The 18,875-nt window shown below is 44.8% G+C and overlaps 1 protein-coding gene across 1 annotated transcript; it reads left to right on the top strand.

Moving 5' to 3' along the window:
• The first annotated feature begins 1,082 nt into the window (after positions 1–1,082).
• On the top strand, positions 1,083–17,609 carry DUT (deoxyuridine triphosphatase). The gene is made up of 7 exons (XM_044283267.1): positions 1,083–1,193; positions 1,434–1,605; positions 2,626–2,717; positions 5,188–5,232; positions 14,350–14,424; positions 16,730–16,800; positions 17,196–17,609. The coding sequence occupies exons 1-7, from the start codon at positions 1,091–1,093 to the stop codon at positions 17,250–17,252; spliced, it is 615 nt and encodes a 204-aa protein (XP_044139202.1). The 5' UTR covers positions 1,083–1,090; the 3' UTR covers positions 17,253–17,609.
• The last annotated feature ends 1,266 nt before the right edge of the window (positions 17,610–18,875 follow it).

Below are 18,875 nucleotides of genomic sequence, written 5' to 3'. Positions count from 1 at the left end.
TTGTCCCACTATGGGACTTTAAGATTTCAGGGTCTGATCTCTGTTTCAATACAGCACAATACATTTGTATAGTGCTGTAGGACTGGATCTCCTGAGCTTCCGTAGCTGCCAGTACCAATGCATTGTAATGCACTGTAATGAGCTGTTCACACAATGGAACTTTCCGTTGGCGCGGACACCAAAATTCCGGAGTTGGCTGCGTGGTGTTTGCTTCCCATTAATTTCAATGGGAACCAGCAATGCAGTTCACGGGCGGGCGGTTTAAAGCTGCAACTGCGCCAAGGAGGGATATGTTCCTTCTTGGCACAGTGTGTGGACATTCGCCTCATGAAGCAGCGGCGGGTGTCCACTCGTGTCCGTGATCATTTTCTGCATGTAAGGGCTCATGCACACAACCGCATTTTCTTTCCGTGTCCGTTGCGTTTTTTTGCAGCCCATATGCGGAATCATTCACTTCAATGGTCCACAAAATAAGCGGAAATGTCTCTGTGTGCATTCCATTTCTGTATGTCTGCATGTCCGTTCCGCAAAAAAAGTAGAACATGTCCTATTCTTCTCCGTTTTGCAGACAAGGACGGGCATTGTTAGGGATCATGCACACAAACGTATTTTTTTTCTGTGCCCGTTCAGTTTTTTTTTTTTAGGATCCTATGTGGAATCATTTATTTCAATGGGTCCGCAAAAAAAGCAGAAGTTACTCCTTGTGCATTCCGCAAAAAGATAGAACATGTCCTATTATTGGCCGCATTACAGACAAGGATAGCAGTGTTCTATGAAGGGCCGGCTTGTCCGTTCCACAAAATACGCAATGCACACAGAGGTCGTGTGTATTTTTTAAGGATCCGGGTTTTGTGGACTGCAAAATACATACGGTCGGTGTGCATGAGGCCTGATTCAGTGTTCCTCTGCGGAATGGTTTAACAAGCAGATTCCCTATTGCAGTCAATAGGGGGAGTTCTGCGTGCGTTTGTGGTGAGGATAAGGCTAAGTGTGAACCTAACCCAACATGCCCAGAGCCCGCAGTCACAGCCCTCCCTGTGGGGGGAGCGGTGTGTATTCCTGTCACATGTCTCGCACGGATCTGGGCATCATGGCGGCGGCCACACTGGGTCGGATCTCAGGGCGGCTGCGCTGTGGCTGGTGGAGAGCAGCCCGCCGCCCGACTCACCCTTTTCGGGCGTACACCAAGCAAGGTAAAATGTATTCCTGCTGCAGCCGCTACCGACATATTAGAGGCTACACCGGAGACTACAAGTCTCATCAAGTCACGGCGCTCGCTTGTAATAATGTTAGGAGAGCGCTGTGGGAGTCGTAGTCCTGCAGTAGTGCACAGTACAGTGTACGGGGCAGGGGGTTGTGTGGAAATGACGTTGGTCAGGGCTGACGTAAATTTGGCGGGCTTTTTATTATTCGGCGGGCTTGTTGGATTTTAGCGTGTCCTGCAGCCACCATGCCGCTCACCCCTGTGCCTTCATCTCCCGCAAAACGGCCAAAGGAAGACGGTAGCGAGAGCTGCCCCCCGGTCCTGCGCTTCGCCAAGCTGTCGGAGCATGCTTCCACTCCTACCAGAGGCTCGGCCCGGGCGGCGGGCTACGACCTGTACAGGTGAGGCGTCACAGTCTATATATTATATACCGGGGCTAGTGCATAATGTGCACAGGGATTTACCGCTGCTTTAGTAAATGGGGCACTCTGCACCCAATCTGGAGCCATTAGACGGCTGTGGTCACATTACAGGGTGTCCCTACCACGTTTGGCCCCTGGTAGCTGCTGGAGTCTTATAGTCCCAGTGACTGGGGATGAGCGCTGGTATAAGGCCCCATTCACACGACTGTATTTTAGGTCTGCATCCTATCCGCGTCTTTTGCAGATCGGACATTAATTTCAGTGGGGCCACGAAAATGACCACGTGCATCTATGTCCTTTCTTTAGTCCCCCGAAAAAGATAGAACGTGTCCGTTTTGCGCACAAGGACAGGCATAGTTACGGTGGGTTCTCAGAAAAACGGATGCAACATGGATGTCATCTGTATTTTTTTGCGGACTGCAAAATACATACGGTCGTGTGAATAACCCTGGACTAGAGATGAGTGAACCCCTGACCTTCACTGATCAGGACCTGCCATGTGCACGATGACGTCACCGCGCTCTCCCTCATCGTGATGTCATCCCGCATATCACAGGTCCTGTTCAGTGAAGATAGAAGAAGCGCAATCAACTGGATGAGGTGAGGGTAATTGTTTTAACCCCTAAATGGCCATATTGTTTTGCATTCTGTCTTAAGAATGCAATTATCTTCAGATAACGGAAAATATTAAAGTGAAGTTCAGGTCTCCGCTGATGTCAGTGGGGTTCCGGATCAAGTTTAGATCCTGAAGTTTGGCTTAACCGGACGAACCCGAGGTTCTACAAGTTCGCTCGTCCCTTCCCCAGGCGAATCGCTTGTCCCCATCTGCTGGTAAATGGAGATAATGAGCTCCTGTCGGCATAAAATCTCACCACGGATTTAATCCAGTACGGGGCAAAGGTGACAACCCCCAATGAAATCTGTAACTTGTGGGAAAATCAGCTGCTGTATGCACGTCTGCTCATAGAACACTTTCCTCTCTTTCCTTCCGTACGTTAGCGCCTACGATTACGAGATTGGTCCTCAAGATAAAGCTATCGTGAAAACTGACATTCAGATCGCGGTCCCCAGTGGATGCTATGGGAGAGTCGGTAAGTTCATGGGTGGTTTTCTGTAGGGTTGTCAAGTGGGACCACAGCATCTGTGGTCGGGTCTGAGTATGAAGGGTGGCCGTGCCATTGTCACAAAGACCCTTGAGCTTGCCACGTATGGAAGCCAAGTTAGACGCTGCCAGAGGCAGGGCCTGACAGGAGGACTGTCAGTGTAAGGCTTAAAGGGAACCTGTCACTGGGATTTTGGGTATAGAGCTGAGGACATGGGTTGCTAGATGGCCGCTAGCACATCCGCAATATCCAGTCCCCATAGCTCTGTGTGCTTTTATTGTGTAAAAAACCCGATTTGATACATATGCAAATTAACAAGAGTCATATCTTACTTGTGTGACCAGAGAAGAGTCATATTTTCAAGTCGTGTTTTTTTTTTTTTTTTTTTTTTTTTTTTTACACAATAAAAGCACACAGAGCTATGGGGACTGGGTATTGCGGATGTGCTAGCGGCCATCTAGCAACCCATGTTCTCAGCTCTATACCCAAAATCCCGGTGACAGGTTCCCTTTAATGCACATGACCGTGTCCGTATTGTTTGTAATTTACAGTGCAATCCATATGTTTTTCACGCCCATTACTGGTACTACTCTTGCCCACGGTGCAGAGGAAAATGGGACACTTTCTGTAATTTTAGAAATGGACATATAGATGTCCATGTGCTGTCCATTTCATTTTTTTGAGGGGGGAGGACCCTTAGAAATAAATGGGTCCGTGTGCAAGGTACAAAAAAATGTGATTCGGATATGGTCGTGTGCATGAGGCCTGAAACTTGCAGGTAAAATACACTGCAATATAGAAGTATTGTACTAGCAATCGGACTATAAGCTCAGAGCTCCCCCTGGGAATTTCAAAAATGGTTTTCGAAAAATTTAATATTTTAAGTAAAGAGAAATTGCCCTTTTCTGCTTTTCCGGTCCTGTTATTACAGGAAACATGAGTAAAATATAGTACACATAAGAGTTGTCACAATACCAAAACTTTGATACAATGTCAAGAAAAAATATTGGGATACTCGATACCACGCATATAAAATACCCACACGTTAAAGGAAATGTCATCAGAAAATGACCTGTTTTATATCACGTTTTACGTATTTTTAAATAATTTTTGATGTTTTTAATGTTCCTTGTATTCCATATATTTAAACAGAAAAAATAAAATCCTGCAGTTTCCACATTGACCACTAGAAGGCACCACTTCTTGGTCTGTATGGATCAGTTTACTGCAGTTATCTGCTTAGGCTACTTTCACACCAGCACTAGGTGCGGATCCGTCTGGTATCTGCACAGACTGATCCGCACCTATAAATGCAAACGATGGTATCCGGTCAGTACGGATCCGTCTGCATTACTCAGTCAAAAAAAAGTGTAGGTCAAACAGATCCGTCCTGACTTTACATTGAAAGTCAATTGTGGACGGATCCGTTTACAATTGCAGCAATATTGTGTCAATGTAGACGGATCCATCCCCGTTGACTTACATTGTAAGTCAGGACGGATCCGTATGGCTCCGCACCGCCAGACGGACACCAAAACGCTGCAAGCAGCGTTTTGGTGTCCGCCTCTACACGGTCGCTGTCGGAACCCCTCCAGCCCTATTGTACTATGCATTCTGTATTCGGAATGCTATTATTTTCTCTTATAACCATGTTGTTATAAGGGAAAATAATACAATCTACACAACACCAAACCCAAACTCCTGTGAAGAAGTTCGAGTTTGGGTACCAAACATGCTGATTTTTTTTTTTTTTTTTTTCTCACGCGCCTGCAAAACGCATTAAAATGTTTTGCTCTCACGTGGAAAAATCGTGCAATTTCCCGCGACGCACCCGTATCTTATCCGGACCAAAAACATGACGCCCGTGTGAAAGAGGCCTTAAAGGGAACCTGTCACCAGTTTTATGGTGTCCTAACTAAGGGCAACATAAATAAGTGACTGATTCTCTTAGCAAAATGCTGGGTCACTTTCTTTAATTGACCCAGTCAATTTGCCAACATCTTGTATTGAAAAGCTCCAGCTGATAATGATGAGTCCTGAATATTTATGAGCTCCTAACTCTCCCCGCCCACCTGCTGCTGATTGACAGTTATTTTCCATATGAATCAGCAGCAGGTGGGCGGGGGAGTGGCTATAGCTCTGAATTTAATATATTCGCTGGACTCAATGACATCACGCCGGACTCAAATCAGCTGATTGGCATGCGGCATCTTTGTGTGTGTATATTATGAGGTAACCATCTGTCACACCAGTAAGTGAATACATCTAAGGTACTTTTTAGTAGTTAATGATTGTATATAATTAGTTAGATTATAATCAAATATCCACATGACAGGATCCCTTTAAGGTTATAGTAGATGCTCTTTAGTAGTTTGCAGTGCAGATGGTTATGGCCAGTGCAATGGCGAGTGTTTTACCTGTGTCAGATGTACTAATTTACCTTTTCCACTTGTTTTAGCTCCACGATCTGGTTTGGCAGCTAAAAACTTCATTGATGTTGGAGGTAATACATGTAAAAATATAAAAATGTTAAAGTGGATGTGTGGGCTGTCAATATGCTGGATGTGTGAGGACGGTGTAGAAGAAAGTCACAAAATCGATGTGCCAAATTTAGCAAATTTAGTACAAATGATGGTAACAGACTGGCTTCAAAAATTCCATCCTTAAAGGTTCTCCAGGCCTTGGAGACTGGTGCTAACCTGTGGAGGGGAGCTCTTTTACATAGGACTCTGATGCCGCCATGTAATGCGGGCTCTTCCTGCTGTGGCCGTTTCTTTTCCTGTTCAGCTGCATTATAGTCGGTCAATTCTGGTTAAGATCATTTTTAAAATGAGCCACTTTAAAACGTGAAAGTTTCCTGGGGGTAATTGGGCACCTGAATCCCTTGGCCCTGAAAGAGTTAAATGAGTAGTAGAACGTGTTCTCTTCACGACTTTGTGTACCGCAGGCTATAGGTTTCTAAGGACTAACTGCATAGAGGCGCCGACAAGTGCCTCCAAACTGACAACCGCGCAGTAGCTAATGAGGTCTTTGTGTGGGGAGGGTCTGACCACACTGGGAAAACTGCATGTGAAGTGTGTAAATTAAACATGTTACTGGAATGCCCGCCGATTCCATTGACTATAATGGGGTCTAGCGGGCCAGTTGCTCCCTGGCAAATGTGCCATTTGGCTGGACAAAAACCAACAGCACACAACTTTTTATTTTTTATTTTTTTTATTTTTTTTTTGTCCGTCCGATTCCTGGCATTTTATGCCGTAGAGCTTCTTTTGCAAATGTAAAAGTGGCCTCGCCTATGAAAAGAGCAGCCACATTGAAAACGGCGACAAAAACATTACATAAAACACTTTCATGACCATGCTATTTAACTTTTTTTCTTTTTTTCTGTTCATATAGTATGATGGCTTGTTTTTAATGTGGTGGGAAGCGGGTTTTTTTTTTTTTTTTTTTTTTTTAATGGAGTGAAATAGTGAAGAAAAAAAATGTTGAATTTAGTTGTTTTTTTTAAATTCTTTATTTAGGCAAATATCAAAGTCCAAATATGCATTCGTAAGGACATACAATCCTCGTAACAAAAATATAGCACAAAAATAAAATTACACCAAACGACAATTCCCATAATAATATCTTGTGGCATAATGAAAGGCACCTCGCCCAAGCAAGGACCCTTTATAACTGGCCCATAAAAATAAAAAGGAGACAAACCAGATATGGACAACATCCTAGCCTCATATCGAAAATTCCCAGAATGAGCGAGATGCCTAAATGGACACAGACTAGGAAAAGCGACCTTAAGCAATAACAACAGGAGAAGGATGACAATACACACAAACAGTAGACATTAAAGGGGAAGGGAGAGGATATCACATACGGAGTAAATAAAAAGTATCAAGTGGAATCCACCAATCAGACCTGAAGGTCCTGAGACTCCTGAAAAGAAAACCAGGGAGCCCATGAATCAAGAAAGGCTTTATGTTTGGCTCTCAGCTGAGCGGTAAGTTCCTCCATTCTCCGGATCTCCTCTACCTTTTGGATCCAAAACCCAACCGTCGGAGGCACCGAGAGTTTCCATCTCGCGGGGATACAAGACCTAGCCGCTATCACCAGGGAGCACAGACAGGACTTCCGGAGCACACTCATTGGCAGATCCGAGAAAAATAATAAAAAGAAACCAGGGGTGAATGGAATCGTAAGTCGGAAAATTGAAGACAGGGTCTTATGGACCATCTGCCAAAAAGGACGAATTTTTGGGCACTCCCAGAAAATGTGTAGCATGGAGCCCATACCGGAGTCACAGCGCCAGCAATTAGGAGACGCCGACGGGAACATTTTCTGCAATCTGGTTGGAACGTAGTACCACCTGGACATTATCTTGTATCCCGCCTCTTGGAACCTACTCGCTATGGATGCCCTGTACAGTAGAGCGAAGAGTTTTAACCAGTGGTCGGGGGGGATGTTAACACCTAGGTCTTGTGACCATTTAGCCACAAACGGAGGAAGGTAGTCCTGACGAGGAGCTATCAAAGACTGATAACATTCAGAAAGGGAATGTCTATAGGCGCCTACCCCAACACAAATTTTCTCAAACGATGTGAGAGCCCTATCATATCCCGTAGAGTTCGGAATAGAAGAGAGAGAGAGTGCGTCAACTGCCTAGCTCTCCAGAAGCCCAAAGAGCAGGGATCTGTTATACTTAGGATCTCGTCATAAGAGCGCCATCTACCTGAGGTTCTGAAGAAGGGAGCTCGGGACCTACCATTAATTCTCCACTGCAAGAACGGACCACCCTTACATCCCGCTGGGAAAGTGGGATTCCCCAAGATGGGAAATAAAGGTCAGGGGGAGATCAGAGGATTATCTCTAATTCTATGGAACTGTGAGATAGTGGGTCCTATTGTGAGATGGTTAGCTAGGGCTGAAGGTAGTTTAACAGTCACCCAAGGTAGGGACCCTAATGGGCAGTTCGAGCATAGTTGTTCAATTGATACCCACTGCTTGAGCTGTGAATGCCTACACCAATCCACTATCCTCTGAAGCAGGGAAGCTGAATGGTATTTACGTAAGTCAGGTACTCCTAGTCCTCCTTTGTCCCTCGGTACGTGTAAGAGAGATCTGGCAAGTCTCGGGCTACCCTTCGCCCAAATGAACCTAAATATGTCTCCATGCATCTTGTTAAAAAAGCTAGCGGGTAGTTTGATAGGAAGGGTCTGAAAGAGGTACAACACTCGTGGGAGAATATTCATTTTGAAAATGGCGCATCTGCCAAACCATGTGTGCAGCCCTTTCGACCATTTCTTAAGATCTTCCCTAATCCGATCCCGGAGAGGGATAAAGTTTCTGTGATACACCTCTTTCAGATCTGTGGGGATATATGTACCTAAGTATTTCACTGCCCCAGAAGCCCACTTGAAAGGGAATGAGGCCACTAGGTCGGCCACAAGCGTAGCAGGAAGGGAGACATTCAAGGCCTCCGATTTCTGAAAGTTAATCTTCAGATTCGAGAGACCATGAAACGTATGGAATTCCGCCATCAAATTCGGGAAGGAAGTCTTGGGATTGGTTAAAGTAAACAACAGGTCGTCTGCATATGCCGCTATCTTAAATTCTTTACCCTCCACCGAGAGTCCCGATATATTCGGGTTCTGTCGGATTGTCCTTAGGAGCGGCTCAAGGGTAAGAACAAAGATCAGCGGGGAGAGGGGACACCCCTGGCGGGTCCCATTCCGTATCGCGAAGGACGGGGAAAAAACCCCATTCACCTTTGCGGACGCCGAGGGAGACTCATATAAAGCTCTTATCCATGATGCCAGAGGACCGGTGATGCCAAGATGTCGCAGCACTGTGAACAACCAAGGCCAGCCCACTCTGTCAAAAGCCTTTTCCGCATCCGTGGATAGAAGACAGAGTGGGGTATCACGGATCCCGGCAAGATGAATCAGGTTAAGAACCTTAGTGGTATTATCCCTCGCCTCACGAGACGGAATGAAACCCACCTGATCATTGTGTATAAGATCCGAAAGCAGAGGAACCATCCGAGTGGCCAAAATTTTTGCGAACAACTTAAGGTCCACATTCAATAATGAAATGGGACGATAGTTGCCACAAAGTGTGGGATCCTTCCCTTCCTTGTGTATCACTGTGATATGAGCATGTGACATGTCAGCAGGGAGAGAACATCCTGTGCTAAGAGAGTTGAGCCTTAGCTAGTGGGGTCTGGAGTAGTGGTATGAATCTCTTATAATAGGATGCCGGAAGACCATCCGGACCCGGGGCCTTATTGGGTTGCATATTTTTCAAAGCCTCCGCTATTTCATCTACTGAGATCGGTCTATCTAAGTCCCGAAGGGAGTCTGCAGGTAGTCTCGGCATGCCCGAATCTATCAAGTATTGATTCATCTTCGAATGTAAAGTCTCACTCGAGTTATTAGGTTGAGGGAGATTGTATAAGGATTGATAATACTGAGCAAAAGTTTCTGCAATCGCGACGGGGTCATTAAGCAGGGGCCCTCTGGGAGCAGCAATACGGGGAACATAATTCCTGGCTCTATGCTCTCTAAGTAATCTGGCTAGGAGTTTACCACTTTTATTCCCATACTCAAAGAAATAACGGCGACCTTTAGCTAGAATGGTCTTTGTACGAACATCTAACTTTTCCTTGAGCTTACTTCTAGCCAATAGAAGGGAAGTGTGTGCAGCTATCGCGTGAGACTTTTTATGGGCCTGTTCCAGGGTAACTATTTCCGCCAAAATTTGTGAGATTTCTGCCGCCCTCTCTTTCTTACGTCTAGCTCCATGCTTGATGAATTCACCTCGGATTACACATTTGTGAGCCGCCCAAATAGAAATGGGTGACACATCATCAGTTTGGTTAGTTTCAAAATAATGGGAGATCTCCGTATGCACCTCTTGAGCTACCACCACATCCTGCAATAGGGATTCATTCAATCTCCACTGCCAAGATTTCGGAGCAGGTAAGGGGGAATTCAATGAAACATGGAGCATCGCGTGGTCTGAGAAGGTCAGCGGATCTATGGCCGACGAGGCCAGGAGGGAAACCTCCGAGTGTCTCAACACGAAGTAGTCTAATCTGGAGTAGGTATCTCTCACTGCAGAGTAGAACGTGAAGTCCTTGACCTCAGGGTTAACGACCCGCCATGCATCTACTAGTTGATGTGAATGTAGTAGCTTTTTAAAATCCCGGAGGTATGAATGCGAAAGGTGGGAAGATCCCCTAGAGACATCCACAACTGGATCTAATGCCACATTTAGATTCCCTCCCCCCCCCGACCAACAGGGTACCCTCTGCAAAATCCTCCAGGCGAGTCAGTATCCCAGCTAGGGCCTTAAGTTGTTTAGTGTTAGGTAGGTACACGTTGGCCAGAGTAAAGAGCTGCCCCGCCAAACGTCCCTTGAGGAAAAGAAAACGCCCGTTATCATCAGTACGAACATCTAAAAATTCCCAAGGAACAGATCTGGCAATGAGTATGCTCACTCCCCTAGATTTTGACCCTGAGAAGCAACTATGATAAGTATCAGGATACCTAGGGGATTTAAGCGTTGGCATAGCATCCCCGCGAAAATGGGTCTCCTGAATAAAGGCTACCTAAACTTTCTTACTCCACAGGAGCCGGAGAATGGAGGAACGCTTCTCCGGAGTATTCAGTCCATTGGCATTAATGGACGCAAACTGGACCTTGGACATGGTCATGATCTGCTGATAAAAAGGGGGGGGGGGGGGGGGAGACAAGACAATGAAATCAATACAAAAAGTCCCTAACCGGCTAATCCAGCGAGGGAACACAAAACCTGCAGAGAAAAAAAAAACTCCACAGAAAATTGTGGGACAAACTCCCACTATGCGATTCGCCAGACCTAGTTGGAGAGAGGAAGAGCACTTAGCAAAAGAATAACCAAATGTCTCCCAATCCCTGAGCCAAGATCCAATGTTTCTAGTTGGCCCACCAAAAATCAACTGGTTAGAAGATAAAACATTAACATTAAGCCCACTCAGCCAGAGTGAGACATCGGTACTTGGGTATATCCCCCTAGGACCCTGATAGAGCCCAGTACTGACTAAACTAGAAGAGGCCTACACGCCACAACGAAGGCCCGTCAATCTGGAACAGCACAGGTTGTAAGATCTCGTCTCCCCCTTGGAACATCCTGAGGGGAAACCCGATTCCCATTACCACCCTGGAGATCAGGTGAGTCCAGGACAAAAGAGGCAGGAACCGGAATGTCCCACCAGTTTGGCAATGAGACTATCGGGACATCCAGGAAGCGGGACAAGTCCTCAGCCTGATCTGGTGAGAGAAGAGCAAAGGTAGTCCCATTCCTGCGGACAATCAGATGGAAGGGATGTCCCCAACGATACGTGGCTCCAGCTTCTGTGATGGTTCGGAGGATCGGCTTCAGAACACGTCTCATCATCAAAGTCCTTCTAGAGACATCAGGAAGAGTCTGTACTTGAGAACCTACAAAAGGCACGGTGCCTCGCCTCCACGCTCTCTGGATCAACTCTTCCTTTTCCCTGAAGAAGTGTACACGACACAACACATCTCGTGGATTGGAAGCACTGACACGTCGAGGTCCTGCGACTCTGTGGACCCTGTCCAATTCTATCTCGGACTTCTCTGGTCTGTCAAGAAGAGTATTAAAGATATAAGTCACCGCTTTGCGCAGTTCCGAGGACTGGATGTCTTCAGGGATCCCCCGCAGCTTAACATTGTTGCGGCGCCCCCTATTCTCCTGATCGTCAAGCTGGAGCAGCATATGTCTGTTCATAGCTTTTTGGGCGGCCACACTTGCCTCCACTTGAGTTAAACGTGAGTCCAGAGAGGTAGAAAGACTCTCCTGGGAAGTCAGTTTAGTAGAAATGACGCAGATGTCAAGAATTTAGTTTTTATTTATAGAAACATAGAAGAAATTAATAGGCAGCTGTCTCCTGTCATGCAGGAGGACAGGGGCTTTCACATACACACTCCAGCTCCCCAAATCCCCGTCAGGGTGAGCTGAAACACACCCTGAAGTGCACGCTTCTAGTTTTTCAGTAGGAAACAGCAGGGACCCGCTATTGCGCTGTATGCTAAATTAGTAAATGGGCAGGCACTCTATAACATATGGAGTCACGGGAGGCATAGAAATGGCCTAAAAATGTTGTGATGTGTTTTAAACCCTTAAGGGGGTTAATTGTGACAGGGTGCCGTGACTGTGCTAAAAAAATTTTTTGTCACCTCACAAAAAGTACAACAGCAAGCGATCAAAAAGGCGTTTACCCACCAAAATAGTACCAATCTAACTATCTCCTCATCCCGCAAAAAATGAGCCCCTACCTGAGACAATTCCCCCAAAAACTATGACTCAGGATATGGAGACACTAAAACATCATATATTTTTTTTAAAAGCTGTTATTGTGTAAAACTTACATAAATAAAAAAAAGTATACATATTTGGTATCGCCGCGTCCGCATTGACCGGCTATATAAAAATATCACATGACCTAACCCCTCAGATGAACACCATAATTTTTTTTAAAGGAACACTGACAGGCCTAATAAGCATATTTAGAGATGGAGAGATATATATCTCTATCGCTCTATCTCTCACAGTACAGGTCTTATAAAGTGTATTAAAATCACCTAAGTATCCCCCCTGTCCACCTTATAAATACAGTAAACTGAAGTTTTATAACCAGCTTGAATCGTCTTCAATCTGCCCAAGGGGCGGCGTTTCATCTCCACTTGCGCCCAGCCAGCCTCGCCCCAACTGCCGTTTTGAAGCGCCGCCCAGTTCATCAATATTCACTTTGCTGGGCGACTTCTGCTGTCCCTGCTCTGAAGCGCTGCGCTGAACAGTGCCCGGCGCATGCGCATAATGCAGAGGCTGAAGCGGCCTCTAAGATACAGACTGTACGCAGGCGCGATGTGATCCCGGCCAGTGAGGGTGCCGGGCGCATGCGCTGAAGATGAGACGGAGGCCGATGCCCATAGGATTGTATTGGGCATGTGCCGGATCTTGTGAAGTCGGGGACAGTAGTAGCTGCCCAGCAAAGTGAATATTGAGGAGCTGGGCGGCGCTTCAAAATGGCAGTTGGGGGAGGCTGGCTGGGCGCAAGTGGAGATGAAACGCCGCCCCTTGGGCAGATTGAAGACAATTCAAGCAGGTTATAAAACTTCAGTTTACTGTATTTATAAGGTGGACAGGGGGGATACTTAGATGATTTTAATACACTTTATAAGACCTGTACTGTGTGTGTATGTGTATATATATATATATATATATATATATATATATAATCTCCTAAATATGCTTATTGGGCCTGTCAGTGTCCCTTTAAAATAAAAACTGTGCTAAATAAACAATTTTGTCACCTTACATCACAAAAAGTGTAATAGCAAGCACTCAAAAAGTCACACGCACCCCAAAATAGTGCCAATAAAAGTCATCTCATCCCGATTTTTGAAAATTTCTGAAAAATTGTAACATCCCCAAAAAATAAAATATCATTCCCAAAATGACAATGATCCAAACATGAAGTAGACATATGGGGAATGTAAAGTAATAACTATTTTTGGAGGTATTACTATGTATTATAGAAGTAGACAAATTGAAACTTTGAAATTTGCTTCTTTTTTTTTACAAATTTTTGGTAAATTTGCTATTTTTTTAAATGAATAAAAAAAATATTTTTTACTTCATGTACCAGTGTCATGAAGTACAATATGTGACGAAAAAACAATCTCAGAACGGCCTGGATAAGTCAAAGCGTTTCAAAGTTATCAGCACTTAAAGTGACACTGGTCAGATTTGCAAGTCACCTTACCTTACAAGTCCTTAAGGTGAAATGGGGCTGAGTCCTTAAGGGGTTAATTGATTTTGGTTTACTAGCAAAACGAGCCCCTGACCAGGCCTTTCTGTAGTGCTTTACACTGTAGCCATGTCTGCAACGTGTGTGCTCACTGCAGCGCATCACTGCTCCGGAGTGCACAGTCTCCACTCGCATCTCTGCAGAGCCCATCATGGCAGGACACCCTGAATTGATGTGCCAGGCTTGAGCGGAGCAGGTACAGGCAGGAGCCCTGTCCTTACCTGGCGTAGCATGCTCCTGCAAGTACGGGGCGCACTGCAGTGGATATTGTAGACTGTGATGCATCACTACACTGTATGGACTCATTTGCGAAAATAAAGTTTGGTTTATTTTAATGTGGGGCAGTTTTGTTTGTATTTTATCATTTTAGTATATATATATTTTTATTTTATTCTTTTCCAGCAATATTTTATCTTCCTTTCCAAACCTTTTGAATCCTCCATAGAAATAGAAGCACAATGTGACATTGTACTCTCTTCCACAGCTGGAAGGCGTAGGCAGCTATTAGAGCCAAGGCCCTGACACAGTTACAGCTTGCATCTGAGGGCCATCACATTAACCTGCCAGCACCAATGTGCATTTTCCACTGATGACTGCACTGTATTTTCCATCCCTATTACACAATGCAGAAGGCTGCTCCACATAGCTTTCCTCTGATTTTTCGGGTGTTAGTTTTTAAAGTTGCTGTATCTTTATTGAAAATGGTATTTAGCCGCTCTTACAGCTCATCATTTGTCTCTTCTTTCCATTTAGCGGGTGTCATTGATGAAGACTACAGAGGAAACGTTGGTGTTGTATTATTTAATTTTGGAAAGGAGCCTTTTGCTGGTATGTCCCATTGTGTAATGTAGGATTTTGTTTGCAGGCTCTAGTCGTGAAGGGCTGCTATCTCCCTGACTAGTGGCTGTCTTGTCTAGCAGACGGCTATCACCTTCGTCCATTTAAGTAGCGACCCAAACTGACTGCCTTATACTTAGTGGGGTCTGTTCCACTTCCATTACTTGTTATTTTTGTTCTGCTCTTCCAACTGAGCAAAGCAATGGGACTAGCCCAGCTTAAGCTATCATTACTACTATATATTTGTTTGTGTGGACAAAGGAATTTCTTTAATGCCATTAAAACTAAAGAGCTTTTCCCTGTAACAAAATATAACAGAACTAAAAATCTGAGTTTTACCTCACGTTAAGCACAACCTGTCACTACATCCTTGAAACTGGGCATTACTATTCCCCTTGTCAAAGTGTCTACACTGTCTGTCTCTTGACACTCCTGACAGCGTAGGCCAGAGATCAGCAACCTACGGCACTCAAGCCGTTCTAAAACTACAACTCCCAGAATCCTCCTTTCATTTCTATAGGAGTTACAAGAACAACCAAGAAAGTGTCCATGCTGGGAGTTTTTCACAGCAGCTGGAGTGCCGAAATATTGCTGATCGCTAGTGTAGGCTCGTCCAACTAGTAACACCCAGTTGACAATTTGTTCAAATGCTTCTAGTAGGAATAACACAATATCAGCCCAATGTAAACATCTATGGGACTAATGCTCCAGAATTATGTGGAATAAAAGTATAGAATAGTTGTGCAGTAATACAGTATTGATGACCTACCCTCAGGGTAGGTCATCAACATCAATAATTACAACTATGGCGTCTCTATTCACTTCTATAATACGGCTCTTGTCTGTTCAAGTGAATGCAGACACCATATTTGTAATTGCGCTGCTCGTTATTGCGATCTAAAGAAGGCAAACAGAGAAGGCAGTGCTTGTATAAGTGCTTTCTCTTCAAACAGCTGATTGCCGATCTGATATTGAGGACCTATCCTGGGGACTGAGGTCTTTCACACAAACTATACGGATTAAGTCCGGATGCGTTCAGTGAAACTCGCACCATTTTGCACCTGATGCGTGAAAAAAAAAAAGCCTCATGTACACAGCCCCATTGAAATGAATGGGTCAGGATTCAGTGCGGGTGCTATGCGTTCATGTCAAACATTGCACCCTCATGGAAAACTCGCTCGTGTGAAAGGGGCCTAAAGGCACCTTCATGAGTGGCAGAAAATTCTGCAACTGAAAATCTGTTCCATTCACCTTCATGGGGCTTTCAGAAATCCAGATGCTTGCTGCCCCATTCAAATGAATGAAACTGATGTTCAGTCGCAGAATTTTCTGCCACATGTGAAGGCGCCCTTAGGGCTCTTTCACACCTGCGTTATTGTCTTCTGGCATAGAGTTCCGTCGTCGGGGCTCTATGCCGGAAGAATCCTGATCAGGATTATCCTAATGCATTCTGAATGGAGTGAAATCTGTTCAGGATGTCTTCAGTTCCGGAACGGAACGTTTTTTTGGCCGGAGAAAATACCGCAGCATGCTGCGCTTTTTGCTCCGGCCAAAAATCCTGAAGACTTGCCGCAAGGCCGGATCCGGAATTAATGCCCATTGAAAGGCATTGATCCGGATCCGGCCTTAAGCTAAACGTCGTTTCGGCGCATTGCCGGATCCGACGTTTAGCTTTTTCTCAATGGTTACCATGGCTGCTGGGACGCTAAAGTCCCGGCAGCCATGGTAAAGTGGAGCGGGGGAGCAGTATACTTACCATCCGTCCGGCTCCCGGGGCGCTCCAGAGTGACGTCAGGGCGCCCCAGGCGCATGGATCACGTGATCGCATGGCACGTCATCCACACGCATGGGGCACTCTGACGTCACTCTGGAGCGCCCCGGAAGCCGCGCGGACTGTAAGTATACCGCTCCCCGCTCCTACTATGGCAACCAGGACTTTAATAGCGTCCTGGGTGCCATAGTAACACTGAAAGCATTTTGAAGACGGATCCGTCTTCAAATGCTTTCAGTACACTTGCGTTTTTCCAGATCCGGCGTGTAATTCCGGCAAGTGGAGTACACGCCGGATCCGGACAACGCAAGTGTGAAAGAGGCCTTAGGCTACTTTCACACTAGTGGCAGGACGGATCCGACAGGCGGTTCACCCTGTCTGATCCGTACTGCCGCTAGTGTGAAAGTAGCCTAAGTGAGCTTCCTGAATAATGCAAATCATTTTTTTCCTTGTTTTTCTTCGTTCTAATGCTACATTGGAATAAATGTATGTTACATTTCTCCCCTTTTTGTAACTTTATTTCAGTTAAAAAAGGCGACAGAGTAGCTCAGCTAATTTGTGAACGAATATTCTACCCAGCTCTCGAGGAAGTTAAAGTAAGTAACACCATTGGGGTGCATTCACATGACCATATCGGTGTTTGCGGATCCGTCCTTCCCTATGATAGAAATGCTGTCAAGAATAGGATATATTCTATATTTTTTGTGGGGCCATGGAATGGACATTTGAATGCGGACAGCACACGGCGTGCTGTCAGTATTTTTTGCAGCCCTATTGAAGTTTGGTTCGGCATCCGATCCGCAAAATTGCAAAAAATAAAATACGGTTGTGTGAATGGGCCCTAAATCTGATGCTTGTCTGGATTTTCTGTTGCATTGGTGATTGTAATGATAAATACAGATTGTCCAGTAGACGTTCTAAATTGTGACACTTCGTTCTCAGGACTGGTGGCTATTCAGTAACCTGTTGCTTTGTATGGTTTCCTCTGCAGGTCCTTGATGATACAGTGCGAGGTGCTGGCGGTTTTGGATCAACTGGTCAGAATTAATATTTGGACAGATATTAGTTTTCAGAGTACTGTTACTGCAAACAAAGTGTACGTTATTTCACTTGGTCAGTCTCCCCTTCAACGTCTTCAACATTATTTTTCCAAATGTGCCGTCAGAAGCAAAAGTGTTAACAACAGTCTAAGTATTTATAAACCATGGCAACCGTCTTGAAGGCGCTTTTTTTTTTTTTTTTTTTTTCTCTGTTCATTGCTAACGTGTTCTGTACTTAAGCTTCAGAAGCACAAACTTTGTGTCCATAGAAAACGGTGTGTAAGGCTGAGCACAGCAACATGAATTCCTGTACTTACCTTTGTCCACAGAAATAATAAAGTATTTTCGATTTTGTAAAAAAAAAAGTGTCCTTTCTGTTGAGGTGATAAATTGTAAATGTCTCGGAAATGAACAAGAGCTGAGCATTTTCCTCTTGCACACATGGCATAATTTTAAGGGTGTTGTCTCACTTCAGCAAATAGCATTCATCATGTAGATGAAGTTAATACCAGGCACTTCCTAATGTATTGCGATTATCCATATTGCCTCCTTTGCTGGCTGGATTCATTTTTCCATCACATTATACACTGCTCGTTTCCATGGTTATGACCACACTATAGGAAAAAAAGCATCAGAGGCCGGCGCTTTTTCCTATAGTGCGCAAGCACGGCCACTACTGCTGGATTGCAGGGTGGTCGTAAGCATGGAAACGAGCAGTGTATAATGTGATGGGAAAAATGAATCCAGCCAGCTAAGGAGGCAATATGGATAATCGCAATACATTAGGAAGTGCCTGGTATTAGCATTTATTATGTAGAAGAAGTTATTTGCTGATGTGACACAACCCCCTTTGGAGAGGAGGAAGTAAGAAAGGCTATGGATACCTTCGGGGCAGATTATTCATTTTTTTTTTTTTTTTTTTTTTTTGCAATTTACTAGTTTTTGGTCAAAAATAATTTTGCCAATTGAAAATTTTTGTGATACAGAAGTTACATTTGTCTGTTTTATAGATTGTCACTTTCTGTTTACTCTGAGTCCTGTCAGATGACGGCTCATGTGTCTGTCTTATTTGTGATCTACTACCCTCAAACACTCATCGCTGAATTGTCATCAAACTGATAAGAATTTAGCTTAAATGGGTGTTTGATGTCAGGAGATGAGAGCCGTCATCTGTGTAAACTGAAAGTGACAGTCTGCAAATTGAATGAAATGTTACTTCTGTATCCCAAAAACTACTGCAAACTTTTAATAAAGACCAATTGCCAAAATGATTTTTGGCTCGACACGGTTAAAATGCAATAATAATAAAAAAAATTCCCAAAGGTAATGTCTGAGGAGCTTGTAGTTTCACACACTCAAGAGGTGTACATCCTTTGCCATCTAAAAATGCAAGGCATGCGAGTAAGGGCTCGTTCACACGACCGTTGGTGTCCTGTTCCCGTATTGCGGATCGCATTTGCAGATCCCACAATACACTGGCACCGTTCCGTTGTCATTCCGTATCACGGATGTGGACCCATTCATTTCAATGGGTCCCTAAATCCGGGGATACGGAAGCACTACAGAGTGCTTCCTGGGGTTCTGTGCCCCTGCACTGCAAAAAGATAGAGCATGGGTCCGCTATCCCCATG

The sequence above is a fragment of the Bufo gargarizans genome, chromosome 2 (assembly GCF_014858855.1).
Source record: "Bufo gargarizans isolate SCDJY-AF-19 chromosome 2, ASM1485885v1, whole genome shotgun sequence".
NCBI classification, from domain to species: Eukaryota; Metazoa; Chordata; class Amphibia; order Anura; family Bufonidae; genus Bufo; species Bufo gargarizans.
The sequence above is the reverse complement of the archived record's forward strand: the minus strand, read 5'-3'. Positions and strand labels throughout refer to the sequence as shown.

Excerpts from the sequence above, each read along its gene's own strand:
- DUT (XM_044283267.1), top strand. The coding sequence starts at position 1,091 with ATGGCGGCGGCCACACTGGGTCGGATCTCAGGGCGGCTGCGCTGTGGC. Across the intron at positions 1,194-1,433 it reads TCGGGCGTACACCAAGCAAG|CGTGTCCTGCAGCCACCATG; the intron begins GTAAAATGTATT and ends GTTGGATTTTAG. Across the intron at positions 1,606-2,625 it reads GCGGGCTACGACCTGTACAG|CGCCTACGATTACGAGATTG; the intron begins GTGAGGCGTCAC and ends TCCGTACGTTAG.